General features: G+C 39.3%; 2 protein-coding genes across 5 annotated transcripts; both read left to right on the plus strand.

Annotated features, from left to right (window-relative positions):
- Nucleotides 1-894: 894 nt before the first annotated feature.
- On the plus strand, nucleotides 895-6,017 carry synpo2b (synaptopodin 2b). Its single transcript, XM_069715421.1, has 2 exons — nucleotides 895-1,588; nucleotides 2,435-6,017. The coding sequence occupies exons 1-2, from the start codon at nucleotides 895-897 to the stop codon at nucleotides 4,804-4,806; spliced, it is 3,066 nt and encodes a 1,021-aa protein (XP_069571522.1). The 3' UTR covers nucleotides 4,807-6,017.
- A 3,736-nt stretch (nucleotides 6,018-9,753) lies between these two features.
- myoz2b (myozenin 2b) lies at nucleotides 9,754-15,594 on the plus strand. Of its 4 annotated transcripts, none has more exons than XM_069715422.1 (6): nucleotides 9,754-9,904; nucleotides 10,967-11,077; nucleotides 12,580-12,746; nucleotides 13,585-13,678; nucleotides 14,332-14,473; nucleotides 14,565-15,594. In XM_069715422.1, the coding sequence occupies exons 1-6, from the start codon at nucleotides 9,886-9,888 to the stop codon at nucleotides 14,788-14,790; spliced, it is 759 nt and encodes a 252-aa protein (XP_069571523.1). In that variant the 5' UTR covers nucleotides 9,754-9,885; the 3' UTR covers nucleotides 14,791-15,594. The 4 variants fall into 4 exon arrangements, with proteins under 4 accessions (XP_069571523.1, XP_069571525.1, XP_069571526.1 ...); XM_069715424.1 differs by having other exon boundaries at nucleotides 9,754-9,883; XM_069715425.1 differs by lacking the exon at nucleotides 10,967-11,077.
- Nucleotides 15,595-17,418: the final 1,824 nt, after the last annotated feature.

The raw sequence follows: 17,418 nt of genomic DNA on the forward strand, positions 1-17,418 counted from the left end.
GAACACTAGTTGGATTTATTGACACGTACTGATCTTGTGTTGCAGTATTATGGCACCACCTTCTGGTGTTTGTCAGGAAATGTTGTGTTTAAGAAAAAAGGACTTCTAATCTGCTTTACAAACCTTTTTTCTGAAACCTCATTAGACAGTTTTGACAGCTGTTTAGCAATTAATCAATCGTCATATCCATCTATTCTGATAGAAGAATTGATTACCAAAATAATAGGAGAAACCAAATTGGAAGGCTTTTTGATGCGTTAACTGTTGATACATTTTAAATGACCAAACAAACATTGGCTTCAAGAGAAGAGAAGTAGGATTTCTAGTCTGTATTAAGTTGTATCTTAGATTTAGTTCTTAAATGGAAATGCTTGTTTCAGTGCTGATACTTACTGCAGTGACAGACGAGAACAGCGGAGGGAAAGAAACCTCACTGTATAAACAGGAGTTCGGAAAACAGCCACCCAATTGTTTTGGTTGTGCTCTTGGATGTGAATGCTGTTTCCCCCCATGATATTACATACCATTCCATTTACAGCAGTGGCAGCCCTGTTGAAACCGACAAAGCAAAGCTGCATTTCCTATTGAGGAGAGGAATCATTTAGGGAATTACATGGTATTCACTAATGTTAAAAAGGTTACTAAATGCTGAAATCTCTTGATCTGAACAGTCAATAAAAATGACAGATTTTCTTTGGCACTTTAATTATTTTCTGTAATGTTTGCACTTATGCTAGTCTGTATGGAGATGATTTCAGGGTTAAGTTGTGATTTTATAGATAACATAATATTGAAAGTGTGCTAACTATTTTATAATCTACCTTACATTGTTTGTCCTTGTCTTAATGAAGGTATCATTGGTGAAACCCAGGACATTGTAAAGCAGCACTAGAGATGGAACCAGAAGCAGAAGACTTTGACAACAATGATAATTTGGTCCCCTGGTCGGGTTCAGATGGTTCCCAAGAACTTTATGTCTCTGAGTCCTTGGCAGAGTCCTACAATGAAAACGATGCCAGCGGAGCGGAGTCCCCCTTAGAACCCCAGTTGGCTGATATTCCTAAATCCGGCCCTGGGTCCCCAGGCCACCTTCAGGCACCAGACTGGGAATCTGTAGGTGAGCAACAGTTCTCGCATGACCTCAGTGGAAGTGAAGAGGAAGTTATATACCAAGAAGAGGATGACATCTATCTTAGTGAATCAAGAGAGTCCATTACAGAGTCACCTCACATCCATACCTCACAAACATCACTGTCCTCGCACCGAGAGCACCCAGACTCCGAGACTCACGCTGGCCAGATATCACGGCCGCATTCCCCGTCTTCTTCCTCCTCTCTTGGCTGTGCTGCTGATATGACCCTGGCCTTGACCCTGAGCACAGAGGAGCCCCAGGGAGCTAGCAATAGGCAGGGCCAAGGGACTGGGAACAGGAGGGTTGAATCTTCAGAGGAAGGGGGGAGCGGTGAAGCACCTCCTGCTTCTGTCTTCTTTGGAATTTCAGACCAGGGTGCTGAGCAGGCAGAGAAGTGGAACTCGGAGTCTGACACAGATCTGTGCAGACCGGACAGGCACAGAGCAAGGTCCACACGTAAGTATCCATCTCCTACCCTCCTTTTATATTTCAGTAAGGCTAGTGGTGCAAAATGCACTGCATGAACTGAATGTTTTTTTTCTTTTTTCTAAATTCATGATTATGTATGATTCATAAATAGATAAGAATGAATTATTTCGTTGCGCTAGACGCAGCCATTTATGCATACATTAACTTTAGATAATAACTCTAAATAATATTTTATATATAATGTAGATGTTATATAACGCAAAAGACTTTTTTTAATTGATAAATAACATGTACAAAGCACTATGGCTGCTGCTATTTTCATGCTGCAACATGGGGTCTATTTGAGGAGGACTTAAAGGGAGAATTCCCTCGGCTTTAATCGTCATACCAGGATAAGAATAAAATATGACCATATGATGAGGCTGGCAGAAACAAATTTGACAGACACCAGCATGTGTCACCCTGGCCTGACACCCAATCTCTTTTCCAATCGTAAGACTGCAATGGAAAAGTGAGCTCCTCACTTTCCTTGCCTTGTGAACCCCACAGGATAGCTGTAAGTGAATATGATGCTTTTATTAGTGCGCTTACATCAGCAGGGTGAACTTAACGTTTTTCTTACTTGTCATGCTTAGTTCAAATAATTATAATACTGATAGTGGCACTGTCTGTCCCTTACTTATGTTATTTTACTGTGGAGTCAGTTGTTAATTACTTCTTCAATTCCCACTGGTGGAATTTTTTTTTTCTAAATATATTGTTTGCTTATAGTTTATGTATAGTTGTATAGTTTTATATGTTTTCATCTTCCTAACCCCTCTTCCTTCTCTGTCTCTTCTTCTGTCCTTCCCTCTGTCTGTTCCTTTGTTTTAGGGCTCAGTCACAACGAGAGCCAATCAGAAAGATACATCAAGGAGACCAAGTCTAAATGTAACCGGATCGCTCGGCTTCTCACTGATGCACCCAACCCTCAAAATAAGGGAGCCCTGCTGTTTAAAAAACGCCGCCAGAGGGTCAAGAAGTATACACTTGTAAGTTACGGAACAGGTGATAACAGGTTTGAGGACGAAGACCAAATAGAAGAAACCGAAGAAGCCAGATCAGCTGCATACAACTTCGTGGCTACAAGTGATTCTGATTTAGAGGAGCAGTATTCGCTTTATCACCAGCAGCAAAATTTAAGTCTGAACTGGGGAAGTGTTCGAGAAATGGAAGCACTACAAGAGACAAACGGGAAAGGAGTTTTGATGTTTGCCCAACGGCGCAAACGAATGGAAGAGATTGTATCAGACCATGAAGAACTGAGGAGTCAAGGATTGCCTGTGGAGGCATTAACAGAATCTGGATGTACAGAAGCACAGAATATTTACGACACCAGAGAAATGTATGTGCATGCTGATCAGGCCATTTACATGGATGTAAATCTTCAGCAGCGTGTAGAGTACCAAGAAAATATTCAGCAGATGAACCACCTACCCAACGTACCAAAACCCCTGGTGCCAAACAGAACTGCAAAACCTTTCCTTGGATTTCAATATAGCTCATCTGCTCCTGTCGTGCCTGGTGTTGTGGTTCCGGTTACAAAGAAGAATGAACCGAGATTCAAAGTACCTGTGCCTATTAACACTAATCCACAGGTTTGGTCTCCAACTGGAGATATCATAGCCTCAAGAGATGAGCGAATATCTGTGCCAGCCATCAAGACCGGCATCTTACCAGAGTCCAAACGGAAAGCCACTAATAAACAGCCGTCAATGCAAGCAAAAGGATCTGATCTCCACATTCAAAACAAAGGGGAAAGGAGGTCTTATATTGAGTCAGAGGAAGACTTTTTTAGTCTAGGTGCTGAAGCTTGTAACTTCATGCAACCCAGAACAAGAAAACTCAAGAACCCGCCTCCTGTTGCCCCAAAACCTACCATCAACCCAACCTGCCTGCCTTGGATGAGGATGAGTCCCTCCATTGAGCCCTATATTCCTCCAAGAAGTCAGGTCTCACAACCCTCTCACAGTCCTGTAGGGCCTCATAGTCAGCATTACTTACAAGAGCAAGATTGGGCTCAGTCTCAACAGATGGCCAACCGTTGGGCACCTGCTCAAACTCAGGCAACACTTCAAACACCTGCCAATGCCTGGGCTCCGGTCAACTCCTCTTCTCAGCTTCATCTTCTGCCAACCACAAATAGCTGGAGTCAACAGACATCACGATCCCCTGTGAGTATGCAGGCCCGCAGTCCTACTTACAGCCCACATTACCCACCCTCAGCCTCACGGAATAAGACAGACAGTGCTCCAAACTCAGTTGTCTCTTGCCCACCACAAGCAGTCAAGTCATATGTCCAAGCATCAAAGGCATCCCAGGTTTCTCCCAAGGGACAAGCCTCAGACAGAGGTATTAATCGGGCTGGTGATGGTCCAACTATGATGGGAAAAGGTGCAGAATTGTTTGCCAAAAGGCAGTCCCGCATGGAGAAGTTTGTTGTTGATGCTGAAACAGTGCAAGCTAACAAAACAAGATCCCCCTCCCCGACCTCGTCCCTACCTAACTCCTGGAGATATTCATCCAACATTCGTGCACCTCCTCCGTTATCATATAATCCCCTTCTTGCTCCTTTCTACCCTCCATCAGCTGCCAAACAACTCCCTTCCACAAGCCCTAAAATCAAACCCAAGACCAAAGAGAAACCTAAGTCACCCCCCAAACACCTCAGCCCCTTAGATATTATGAAACATCAGCCTTATCAGTTGGACTCAGCACTGTTCAAGTATGATGCAACTCCTGAGGCCAAAAGCCCCAGCCCCAAACCAACTCCTGTGTCAAAGTTTGAGGTCACCAAAAGCCTTAAACAAAGATCTTTGTCCCCCCAGTCCCCTAATAATACCTCTGATCCTGCTGTTCAAAGCAAGGCAAAGGCCCCTGCTAAGTCTCCTGGATTGGTAAGTTCCCAAAATCTTTCTGCCCAAAGCACGAGATTGGCTGAGCTTCTTGCAGCTGACAAGCACTTGGATGAAAAGCACACGGTCAAACCTGCAGCGCGCCACATAACCAACAAGCAGGCAGCAAGCGGCCGACCCGCAAGCACATCCTCCCAACAGTCATCTATTGGTCACAGCATAGCTTCAGCTTTCTCCCCTGCATCTCTTATTGCTAGAGGCGCACGTCAAATGGCTCCTCGGCCAAATTTCTTTGCTAAGAAGCCGGTGGTGACGAGCAAACAGTGGAGGCCTGTTGCTATGATTAATTAGTTTGAATGCTGTATACGGTCATGCTTTGATATAGTCTGAGATTATATTTTCATAATTACATCCGAAACTTGGTAGCATCTAAAATGTCTTACGTAACAGGTGAATGTACAGAGACTTTTGCACTAAATGTAGGGTGTCTTCAAAATAAAGGTCTGCAGCTATAAGGAAAACCTTAACTGACAATGTAAAAAAAACAACACAGTTGAATATACAGCAAAGCTATTTTAAGATCATGATAAATTAATGAAATATATTCTAAAACAACTAAATATCTTAGCACATTATACCGTCTTCATAAAAACCTTTTGAGGTGTATGTGAACGTAGAAAAAAAGAAAAGTGAGACAAAATAATGTTGAGTGATTCTCAGGAAGTGCTATTATACGTGCAATAATGCAGCCCAGTATCATAGCAAGATTTGACTTTGTTAATCCCACAGTGGGGAAATTTACTAGCAAGGTGTGTCCGCTAACCGTGACACTGACAGGCTGTACTCCAGTGGACTGGCGAGTGAATTACACGCTTTGCCGTGACACTGGGTTGCATGATGTGTGCAAAGGAACTTGTTCAATTAAGGTCTCTAGTCTTTAGTTTTTTTTTCTTTTGTAAGAAATTATATTAAATGTATTTTCATGTAGCAGTATAACCACTGAACCCCCAAACAACACAAAATAATAAAATGTATTTACTAAATTCAAATATTTTCTCATCTGGGATAACAGTAAATAACTTTTATAATCACATTTACAGAATATTTCTAATCATTTGGTGTGTTTGGGGAAAAACTGTCAATGCACTTTTTTTTCGGTGCAGACAGTTTGAAATTCCTTCAGTCTCATTCCAGACTTTGATGGTATCACAACAACTAAAATAATTAATATTAGTTGTGATATTTAACCCTGATGACCTTAAAATGTTTTTTTTTCTTTTTTTTTTTCTTTTCTATAAGAGGATATATTTTCTGCAACCATTAGTCATGGCCAGTTATTCAACTGTCAGTAAAGTCATCAGACCCTCTGTATTCTCATCCTTGATGGGAAACATGAGAAAAATATCACAGAGATTTGAATATTTCACTACTGATTCATATCATTATTAGCAATATAATAACTTTCTTTTTTGTCTTTATGTCTTTGTCTTTCTGACATATCACTGTTTATTGCACTTCTTGTTCTCAGCACAATCTTGCTATTAAATTTCTCTTTTCTCCTACTTGTGTACTTCCTGTGTGTCGTGAGCTTGTTTACTTTTTCTCTGATTTCATCCTTTATCTTTCTCACTGCCTCATGCTTTCATAGACTTTTGCTCATATTACAATCACAGTTTTAAATTTGAATGTACGGATGTTTATGTTTGTTTTCCCACCTTTAGATCTGAATGTGAAAAGTTTGGAACCATGATCTTGGCCCTCAATTAATTTTCTGGAAGATGTTGATAGTCTATTGAAGAAAAACCCATCCTAATTTTGCTGGTCAAATGATTTGTTGACAGCTAGTCAGTATCTTCTATAACTAAATAATACAGTATATTACTTGTATATGCTGCATAGAAACATTATTCCTAATTAAGAGAGGCCTGATTTGACAAAAGTTTGGGGTACTTCCTTTAGATAGTAACCAATTATTCACAGTAACCATTGGACCCCAAGGTGTCAAATAGCTAGTGCACACTCATGGCTGACATGGCTGACAACAAATAAACATTTACAAACACTACTGAATCAAGAATTTAAATAGAAAACCACAAAACATTTTCTTACTTATTCAGAATTCCTTTGTTCCTATTTAGAACCTGCACAATTCATTTCTCTTCTTTGCTGATTAAAGTTCTTGTCAGAGTTGTAAAAGACTGACAAGGCTCTCTCTCTAGTTATCTGTGTTGTATCTGCAGGAGTGGGACACACAACTTTGCTATTCTTATGAAATCTCATAATTTTCAGGATTGACTCCCTTTACCAAAGCAGAGGTCCAACAAACTGAAAAATGAAACTCTCATACAAATTCCATTTTAGGCAGCATTTTCCCTGTTGGGAGAAAAAAACAAAGTTGGCAAAGAAATAATTCCAAGCAAAGTTTCATCATCTTTTGAATTACATTTGCTACTGTACATATTTTAAGGTGCTTGAACCAACAGAAGGTAAGTAGTGAAATCTTCATCTATTTTCAATATTTCCTAATGCCACAAATGGTTCACAATGATTCACAACATTTACACATGGGATCATATATTTGGGCCTTTATATGGAAACTTAATCCTCTAAATGGTCTAAAGATTTGAAATAGTGAAAGATGTTCTAGACAAAGCATTGTGAAAAGCTTTGAATTGTTAAAGTTAGGCTTTAACATGTCAGCTGATGTAACCAATATCAACACATTTCAGATCATGCATTTGTTTGTTCATTAAAACTTATCTTAAAATAAAACATGAATAAACTCTAAAATTATTGGTGATATAGGCTTCCATGGAGCCAGATGGTGGCAGCAAAGTCTGCAACACTGCTGTCACACTGGTCAACAAATAAATGCTTTTCTTTCAGGGATTGGGTCGGAGCCGTTCCATGAGCCTCCCCAAGCAGCTGAATTCACCGTCCTCAGCTGGACTTCTGTCACCTGTGGGCCTACCTGGAACCCAGCCATCCTTTTTACATAAACAGAGGCGAACATCCTTTCAAGAAAGAACCTACAAGACACCGTCACCATGGGAGGCAGCGTCAAGAAGCCCCATTGGCTCAGTGGATGAGGCCTTTGCGTTTCAGAGCCTCCCGTCATCTGTTGCTTCTAATGTCAAAGCTGCAGGGCACCGCAGATCTCTGCCAGAGCCTCCAGATGAATGGAAACGCAGGGTGTCTCTTGATCCTGCAGCTGTCAGTAAGGGTCATTATCATCATGCGGCTCCAGCTTTCCAGGCGCAGTCCATGAACAGGACATGTTCACCTGAGAAACCAGCCTTCTATGGGCCTCCCTTCAGACCTGCCCAGCCTCCTCGGCCTGCCAGCAGGGCCGGCAGTGGATACATGGCGCAAGGCTCCAGTTCAACACAGTACTCTCCCTTGTATAGTGCGGTCCAGAGAAGTTAATACCACTGAGATGAAGTCAGACATACATCAGATACTCATTTATATTAACATTAATGGAATTGTGTAGATAAACGTGAGACAAAAAAAACAGTAAATTCGGCTCAGACAGGTGAAATATGTTTACTCTGTGGTGATCAAAAATTGCCATAGGTTGTTATTGACAAGAATTGGGTGAAATGTATTAGATAGGCCTCAAACTTACTTGAGCAAACTTTTGACAGTTTATTCTGTTTGTTTTAAATTTATGATGAGAGTGACAACAGTAAGTTCATGGTACGATTGGTCTGGCTCTAGCAATGTGTGTGGGAGGATTTCCTGCTTAGATGGGAGGTTTTATAATTGTGTCTAAGTTGGGACAAAAACAGAAAATCACATGATTTAAGACATATTGTAAACAGCACGTGTTATGTCAGTTAAAGTGAACGTCTGATGGATGGAAAAAATGTTTGGTAAACTTATTGGTTGGCAAACTTGCTTATTGAAAAATGCTAGTAATTTTAATGTTGTTGGATATAAATGAGGAGAAACTATTCAATTTGGTTCACATATGTATCTTTAACTTTGACAATGATTATGACTTTGTGATCACCTTTACAGGTTTACCTTTAAACATTTCAGACAGTGATAACCATTATGTTACCAATCCTGTATTAATCTGTCCTTCTCTCACTACTGTTGCAGCAGCGGGAAGTATCTGTAGTACTTTACATTGACTGAGACTTGGAAACTATCTCTTCTGTTTATGCTATGAAGCCCTTTTAGAAAAGCTGCAAACTTACATCTTAATGACTTTATACCCACTGACAAGCTATAAGTGAGATTTTCAATTGAACATATGCTTTTTTGTTGTTATTATATATGTTTTAAGTTGATAGGAGTGTATTTTGCATGCATACATTCATGATGTGTCTCGCCTTTGATCACACACTCACAGTCAAAGATAGAAGCTGGATCTGTTTACACTTGAACACGACACAGTTTCCATATGACTTGTGTAGCCATGTTTGTAACCAGGCAAACTTTAAAATTGGGCTTTTACACTGTACAATTTCATTGATTCATTTTTTTTTGGCACTTTTTAAACACAAATAAAAAAAATAAAAGACATGAAAATGCTTTCAGAATTAAAAGTGTTATTTTTTGTTTTCAATTTTTTTCCACATTATTCAAATATATAATTGTGAATGCAGATGTATTTTTCAAAATCTACATTTCCTCATTTATTCAATCACAAATCATGTTTTTGAAGAATAGCCCATTTAGTCAATATTGATTTTAAATACTAGATAGACAATAATGGTAAATATGTACCAGTTTTACATCCATATAGTAGGAACTTATCTCAGGTCTTAGCATGAACATTTTCTTTAATTGATTTTCCAAGAGATTAAATGCTCAATATGTCTGAAGCATGACCTTCATACTGCTTTAAAAAATATTTTTTGTAAAAAAACATCAGCCCATTATCCCCCCTCACTCATCTGTTTATTATTATCCAAAGTCAGTAATCACACATAACAACAGTAACACAACTGAGTTTGAAGAGAAGCAGCAGCTGTGCCCGGTAATAATGATTTCCCAAACATGGAGGCTGAAGGCAGAGTGTCTCGGAGGTTATGTCACCCCACAAAGACGAGCTGACTTTGAAGATTCAGAAACAAGGAAAGGAAATATTCTCAGGAGGGGAATCCTTTGCCCCAACCAACATCAGTGTGTGTGTGTCTGTGTACATTGTCCATCGTCTTCTCCTCCCTCTCTCTGTATAACTATCCTTGCCCCATGGTGTTTGAGAGTGGCTTTGAGTGTTTGGCAGGTTAAATTTAGCCTATTGATGTAAGCTGCATTCCTCTCACAATAGACACAGAGACACACTCACAGTTTGGCTTTAGTGTCCGGGAGTGTGAAGATCAGGGAAGATCAAACTACCTCCTTTAGGTTGACCCCTGAGCCTCAGTGTCTCCTGTTCAAGGATACAGACTGCTCACCAGGGACACCATCACAGGTATGGACGAGCCTTATCAAGGTATATTCTGTGAATCTGTGGTGTATTTAATGTATATTGTATATAAGTTATGTTTAAACAGTCGAGTGAGTCACTCTATGGTGATCCAATATGTTTTCAAAACCTTATAGGAGCACATGCACAACAGTTTATTCATTCATTAGATATATTTTCTATCTTTGGAATGAAATGGCTTTGCTTTCTTTTTTATTCTTTTTTTTTGCATGGAAAATGTTTTAACATTTTTGAAAACACTATTTCTGCAAAGTCAACAGTACAGGGCACACCAGAGTTTTTCATCATTTAAGAGTTTTGAAGAAGTATTTTTAGAGTCGTACCATCTTGCATCACATCCTTCATTTGACAACAAAGTCAAACTAAAAATATATGACTGCAACAACTCCTGAAAGATATTTTTGATATCATGTTTGAGCACTTTTCTAGCACCACTGGAGATTATTTTGCCCAGCTACGCTTACCAACTTAGGACTCAATATTCATCCTTGACCTTTACTCAGGTGATTTATCTTGCGACAATATTAAAGGGAAGATGCCACTAACCTCAGCTCACATACACAAAAAAGACAGGGAAGAGTAGAGAATTTTGGATTCAGTGTGTTTGGTACCAGTGCAAGTACAATGGGGCTCTATGGACTATGCAGTACACTCTAAATGTTCAATGCGAGGTCTGCAGAGATTAGTATGATGTGACAAAGGATGACGTATGTGGCACATTTATTTCGTAGTGCACTGTCCAAATCATCTTGAAATTTGAATACATGCTGACAGAGAGCAGAAGACAGACTTTATAGAATCCAAAAATATCTATATTATACTATTATATTACAGCACAAAACAGTAAGGCAATAAATATATCATCTTTCACTCTTTCCTTGTCATCCTTTAATATTCTCCATTTCATATTGACATTAATACAACATTTTTGATCCGTCAAATGATAAAAGATTACCGTAAGCACCAAACTCTGTCAACCTGTTCTATTGGTTCACAGTATTAGGAATAAACTCCTTTTTTATGACTTGGGCAGAACAACTATATCCTGTGTCCTGTATGTGTTTCCAGTCCTCCTGAGTTCTGCCAATCTCGCCACAATGTCACAGTTCTGTACAATGCCAGCTGGAGAGAGGAAGAAGCATGCGGCGGCTATTTGCCAGGAGGTCCATGGTACCAGCGGTATGATGTTAGAGCTTGGCAGTCACACACTAAAGAATGCAAGAGAATATTTATTCTGATCAGAGTTCAAAATGTCAGGGTTTCTTCTCCGGCACTCGCCATAAATAAGATAATGGGATGATTTACGACTTATGGTGACTAATCCTTTGTCGTTGTCCTTTTCAAAAGTCTATTTCTGGGTGGGTGGGAGAGTGGGTGGGACAGGGGAGGGGAGCTGTGCGGGCCAACTGTGTGGCCGTTTGGGTAACGTGAAGGTCCGTGACAGCTGGGGTACATTCTGTTTGTACACGTGCATGAAGAAGCATCATGTGCATCCCAAACAAATTATTGAGCACAATGAGAACTCGTTTTAACCTGACATGGCATAGAAAATGGAAATTATGAAATTTTGGATACATTTGATTTCACTTATGAACTTTTCCTCAATCTGTCCAACTGACAAAATGATACCACAGGACATTACTATGTGTATGTATACAAATATATTACAGAATATTTAGCTGTAAGTGAAATATGACAAGATACTAAAACTAAATACTGACTCAGGGCTTCTCAAAATCAACACTGTTCCAAATGATGTTCTTACATACTAATACTATTTTGAGTGCATAAATTCACACGGTCAAGTATAGAAATATAGAGTGCACTACAAGTACCCGAATGAGCGGTCAAAGCAGTCTAAAAATTTAGTGTGAAACGCCAGACACTTTCCATGCTCAATGGCTGCCATCTTGGCAGCAGAAAGGAAGGGACCACCAATGTAAAGCATTTTAAAATTGAAGCGTCTGAGGAAGCTGTAGCTGTTGCAGATAATTGACCAAGGTGGTTTATTTTTCACAAAGTACCACCATACTGCTGCTGGACAGAAGCCATCAGTGTGTTTATTGCGTGTGTTAAACAGATGGCACGAATACACTGTAATTTCTGGGTAAAATGATTAAAGCCAGCAGATATGTTGCTGATACATTCAAATTTTATGGTTATTTCAAGTAAGTGCACAACAACACTACCCTGTTTAAGTATTACACAAGTAAGAGTCCTAATAGGGACAATATAAGGGCACTATATCTTAGTGCACAACATACTAAAAGAAGTATGTTATTTGGATCACAGCCCAAAGGACGAGGTAAAATTACACTTATTTTCTCCACCATCATTGCAGTTTTCTTGTGTTTTTCTTGTGTGTTACCAGACAAATTTGAAATTGATTAAAATTCATAAAGATTTTTTGCCATGCTGTAAACCAGGGACCTTTGCCTGCTTTGCTTGGTCGGTAACAAGACAAACTAATGACAATGAAAAAACTTTTATTGTCTTTGGTTTGGTGATGCTTTTAGGAAGATTTACCGTAACAAAATGATACATATTGACACAAGTATGTTTTGAAAATCTTATCTCACAATTGATTAATATAAAAATGTGTATTATTATTGTTGGTTGTCTTATATGGATTATCTTTTTCCTGTTAATCTTTATCACTTCTCAACTTTGTTGCCTGACAGGGTGTGTCATGGATCTCGGAAAGAAGCTCTGCACTCCTAAAGACATAATGTTGGAAGAGTTATCTTTGCTTTCCAACAGAGGTTCCCGGCTTTTCAAAATGCGGCAGAGAAGATCTGACAAATACACATTTGAAAGTATTCAAAATGAAGCAAACATGCAGCTAAATGTAAGTCAAATTGTGTTGTTCTTTCATTTCATGTGTTTGAATGAGTGGATATAATTATTCTCTTTCACAAAGTGAAGTACGTATACACTCAAGTACAATTTTGATGTACCTTAATTGAGTAGTTCCATTTGATGCTACTTTATACTTCCACTCCACATTGTGGTCTGTTTGTCGTCTGACATCTTATAAAAGCACTCAGGGTCACATTTCAGATGTCTCCTAGTTGTTAACAGCTTCACCAAACTGTTTTTCCCCCCTCCAAACTTCTCCCATGGTTTAATTTCAATAAATGTTCAAATCATCTGATATTTCACCAAAAATCTAAGAAAAGAGAAAAAGACAAAAATCTGAAAAAACTGATTCCAGTAATCACTTGATGACCTCTCAGATGTATCTGCTGTCTCTGAATATAAAATAGTTCAAACAAGCTCCACAATATTGACTGTCACTATCAGAAATTTGGCATTAGAGCCGTCTGCATAAAAAATTGTAACGTTGTCTGTGAGCTACACGTCAAGTAAATTCATCAGGAAATATGCTCTTGAATAAAAGAGTGTTACACCACATGAATGATAACAGAGACATGTGCCTCGTGCCTTTTACATCCTGCAGCCAAATCTTCTGAGAGGCTGGCCAGGCACTTTGCTAAGGAGCTGCTCCCCTGTTTATCAGTGCATGTTGATGCGTGTGCGCGCTGCACTGTCACAAGTGTTTATGTGTCTGAGTGCATTTAAGACAACAGCAGCTATAGGTGTACCAACACAACATTTTGACATGCGATAAATATGTTCAACAAACATACTGGTACACCTATAATGTACTTTATTCTGTTTTGCAGAATGATATTTTGAATGAGAATACACACACTGTGGAAATTAAAGTGGAGCCACCAGCCAATGGAAATACTTCAAACACAGAAAACATTGTTTCAGGTAATTATCAAGTTCAAAGAGCGAAGTTGTTTATGTTGAGTCCAATGAGACATTATGATTCACAGAGTAGGATTTTAATTATATAAAAATCATAATCACAAGTAAACATTTAATGTGCAAGACCTAAAATGGAATATTCGGTAATGATATATTCCTGACTTTTCTCCTGTTATACATAAGTCTAAATTTAGGCTGATAGTCTGCACAGTCAAAAAAGAGCTACTAGTTATGTAATACTGTCATGGTAATGACAACTGGTATTATAGAGTCATTACAGCTGGTCTTATCTTGTGGAAGCTAATTTCCAGAGCCTGACACCATGTTCCGTATATATGATTAATTATACAACCTGGGCAGCTTTAAATGCTTCATTTAATCTTATTAATTTAACAGCAAACAGAGACCTGTGTTTATACCAATATGGTTCGTGGGGTATCGTCCCGTGCAGACACATTATATGATGAGCACACACTTCAACCATGTGCTATTTTAAGGCCTCAGATCATAATGATGGACAACTCAGTCTGCCTGTGTTAAGTGTTCTCTAAGCACATGTATTCATAATCCAATCCTCTTTAAATCTTTGGCCATCAAAAATAAAACCTACAAACTACCAAAAATCATTCACATTCAGTTTTTTTGCTCCTTCGCAGATATGACTGCTATGCCCAAGTGCTATCATTCCCCATGGGAGGAGGCCATCCTCAGTGACCCTGACCTTGCTGAGACCGTCAAACTAAGAATGCCAGGGCCAGACCCTCGACCAGACCTTCCTGAATACAAATGCTTCAACCGGTAGGAAAATCAGGAGTACATTTAATTAGATCTTTAATCATTGCAGGATACAACAAAGAGTATACCATTCAAACATTGATCTACATTACAGGGTAGCCACTCCTTACGGTGGCTTTGACACAACTCCCAGAGGAATAACATTCAAACTCCCTGAAGTGGACCTGAACCCCCCCAAATACCCAGAGCTCCAGGCGCCGGCGGTGAAGCGGCCCACCTTCAACAGGACAGCCCAGGGGTGGATAACTGAGGGCACCCATCTGATCCTCCCCACCATTACCCTGGAGCCCATCAAAGTCCCAGAGTCTGACGACCTGTAGATGATTTCACATAATCTGGCGACATGATGCTGGCTGTAGTATTTTGGCCTTGCCTCTGATAACTAAACAGCCAAATAGTAGTGCAGTAGCAATTCCTTAAATATTGGTCAATATTTGAGATTTGTATCATGCAATGAACATAAAATATTTCATTCAGTTAACTACTATGTTTACTGCACTCTGCAAAAGGTGTATCAAAAGAAAATCATGTAAATAGCAAAAGGAATGTGCTTTCCAGTGCATCATCCAGGAAGAATTTCCACCCACACTGAAAACAGAACTGTACATTTTAAACATGTTCAAATTAATTGATGAGTTCCAAATGTAAATAAAGACTGCAACGTAATTATTGGTGTCTCACTTTCAGCCATACCTGTTGTTGTTTTGAGTAAGTTACATACCTGACATACGTCAAACTATAACGCTGTGTAATGGTGTAACATAATTTCTTCAATAAGTCAGTAGGAAGTAAGTACAGTACTGTTTCCATTATCACAAAATATATATATTTTTTATCATACTGAAAATTATACCAATACTACTGCGAACGATACAATATGGCACTGCAACTTTACAGCATCACAACCAGTAACACTGTGTGTGACAACATAACACACTGAATGCCTTTGAGGGATATTTGCTGTTTGGCTGTGATTTGCGAGAAGCAAACATTCAGGCTGCCAGATTACTGCGGTGCACATGCAGCTATCTTCCAGACTCCTTTTTTCCATGTTTAACATGCTCACACGTATTATATTGTGTATGTTTGATTAATAAATTAAAGAATATACTTTTTTGCTATTATTTTGTTGTACAATAGAAAAGAGACAAGAAGCAGTTCTGGCTTTCAGGCAGCTGCGGGAAAACAGAGACACAGGGGAGAAAAGTCTCACAGGATTTCATTCAAGGCCAGTGGGAGCTCATGAAGAAACACAGTGAAAGACAATCATTTTTTAAAACCTCAGTACTCCAAATAATGTGCATGCCATTCAGACATAGTGGTCAACACAGAGTGGTATGTGAGCATCAGAGGGGCTAAAGTTATTTTACTTATTAAGCTGCGTCATTACTGGCATGATAGGAAAGGACCAAATTTTCTCACGTGCTCTCCCAAAGATGAGATGACAGCAGGAGATGTTTTATGTGTATACAGAGGACAACGTGTCACACTAATGTTAACATGTTAATCTTGTTCAGTATATTTTTAAGTTCAGGGCAGCTTCTGTGTTACGAACCTCTGAAAACTCAATCAAATCATGAAACTCAACTAAAATAGTTAAAAAGTGTAACTCCCCCTTACAGCTGCTGATTATGGTGTCGAAGCACAGAGATTTGGAGCAGCAGGAAGGCTGAAGTAGCAGATTACAAACAAAAAACTTCAAAAGAAAGAAAACGGATACATCCGACTCCAAAAATAACCTTAAGAACATTTGAGTTGAGTTCGACAGCTCATCTGAACAGCTGTGCCACATTCAGGGGCTGAATACCAAGCCTATTTTTTTTTTTTAGATTTCCTTTTATAAAAAATACCAAGAACTCTTTATGTGCCCCAAGGGAGGTTTTAGTGCTATTCCTAGAGCAACTCTAGAATGAATTACACTGGAAAAATACATGTAATGTCTTTAAGATAGGGTCAGAGAAATCCTCTATAAAGTTGTTGTATTTATACACACATCCCTCCCACAGACAGAACATCCATACCTTTACATAGGCCTACATTTGTTTAAATATATAACGTTTAATATTTTCACACCTGTGCAAACATAATGCCTGATTTGAACTGTGCACTGCTCAGCATCCTGACCATAATCTACAGCACTGCTGCAGACAGTCTAATTTATAGACACAGTTAGTGTTTCACTGAAACTGTTTTGTCAATGACTGTCAGCTGCGGTAAGAAGAGCCTGTTTAATATTCCTGAACAGATTTTATTCTTGGCCTCAAAATCAGCGAGAACTTCTCAGCGTAACAACTCATGAACAGTGTTTTATTCTGGATTTCACAGGTTGGCGTGCATGCTGTGGACACACACATATGTTTGTTCAGACATCTTTGTGAGGACATTCACTGATATAATGCATTCTCTAGCCTCTTACCCCAACCTTAACCATCACAACTAAGTGCCTAACCACAACCCTTACCCCAATCTAAACCTCATCATAATCTTAACCCTAAAACCAAGTCTTAACCCTCAGGTGTAAGAGAGTAAGGACCATCCAAAATGTCCTCACTTTGTCAAAATGTCCTCTCTCCAATAGTCTAAAAGGAAAACTGACCCTCTCAAATATAGTTTTGCAAGTACACACACACACACACACACACACACACACACACACACACACACACACACACACACACACACACACACACACACACACACACACACACACACACACACACACACACACACAAGGTAATGCAAAGAAAAATAACCTCCTAGGTTTCACAGACTGTATTTTGAGGTGAGAACAGCAGAAGTTGATGTTCATACTGTGACGCCGCTGTAAATGTACTCAAACCTCACGTCGTAATTTTTTGTTGCGTTTTGGACAGATCTTCTAAAACCTGCGTGGAAAAGACACACCAATTACTTAGTGTCACTTTTGCTGACTCCAGTTTGCATGCATC

This window comes from Brachyistius frenatus, unplaced genomic scaffold, assembly GCF_029030835.1.
Source record: "Brachyistius frenatus isolate BFR_SWC_R1_liver_20210118 unplaced genomic scaffold, ASM2903083v1 Contig_142, whole genome shotgun sequence".
Classification (NCBI taxonomy): Eukaryota; Metazoa; Chordata; class Actinopteri; family Embiotocidae; genus Brachyistius; species Brachyistius frenatus.

Excerpts from the sequence above, each read along its gene's own strand:
- synpo2b (XM_069715421.1), top strand. The coding sequence starts at position 895 with ATGGAACCAGAAGCAGAAGACTTTGACAACAATGATAATTTGGTCCCC. Across the intron at positions 1,589-2,434 it reads GCACAGAGCAAGGTCCACAC|GGCTCAGTCACAACGAGAGC; the intron begins GTAAGTATCCAT and ends CCTTTGTTTTAG.
- myoz2b (XM_069715422.1), top strand. Across the intron at positions 13,679-14,331 it reads CACAGAAAACATTGTTTCAG|ATATGACTGCTATGCCCAAG; the intron begins GTAATTATCAAG and ends GCTCCTTCGCAG. Across the intron at positions 14,474-14,564 it reads GAATACAAATGCTTCAACCG|GGTAGCCACTCCTTACGGTG; the intron begins GTAGGAAAATCA and ends TCTACATTACAG.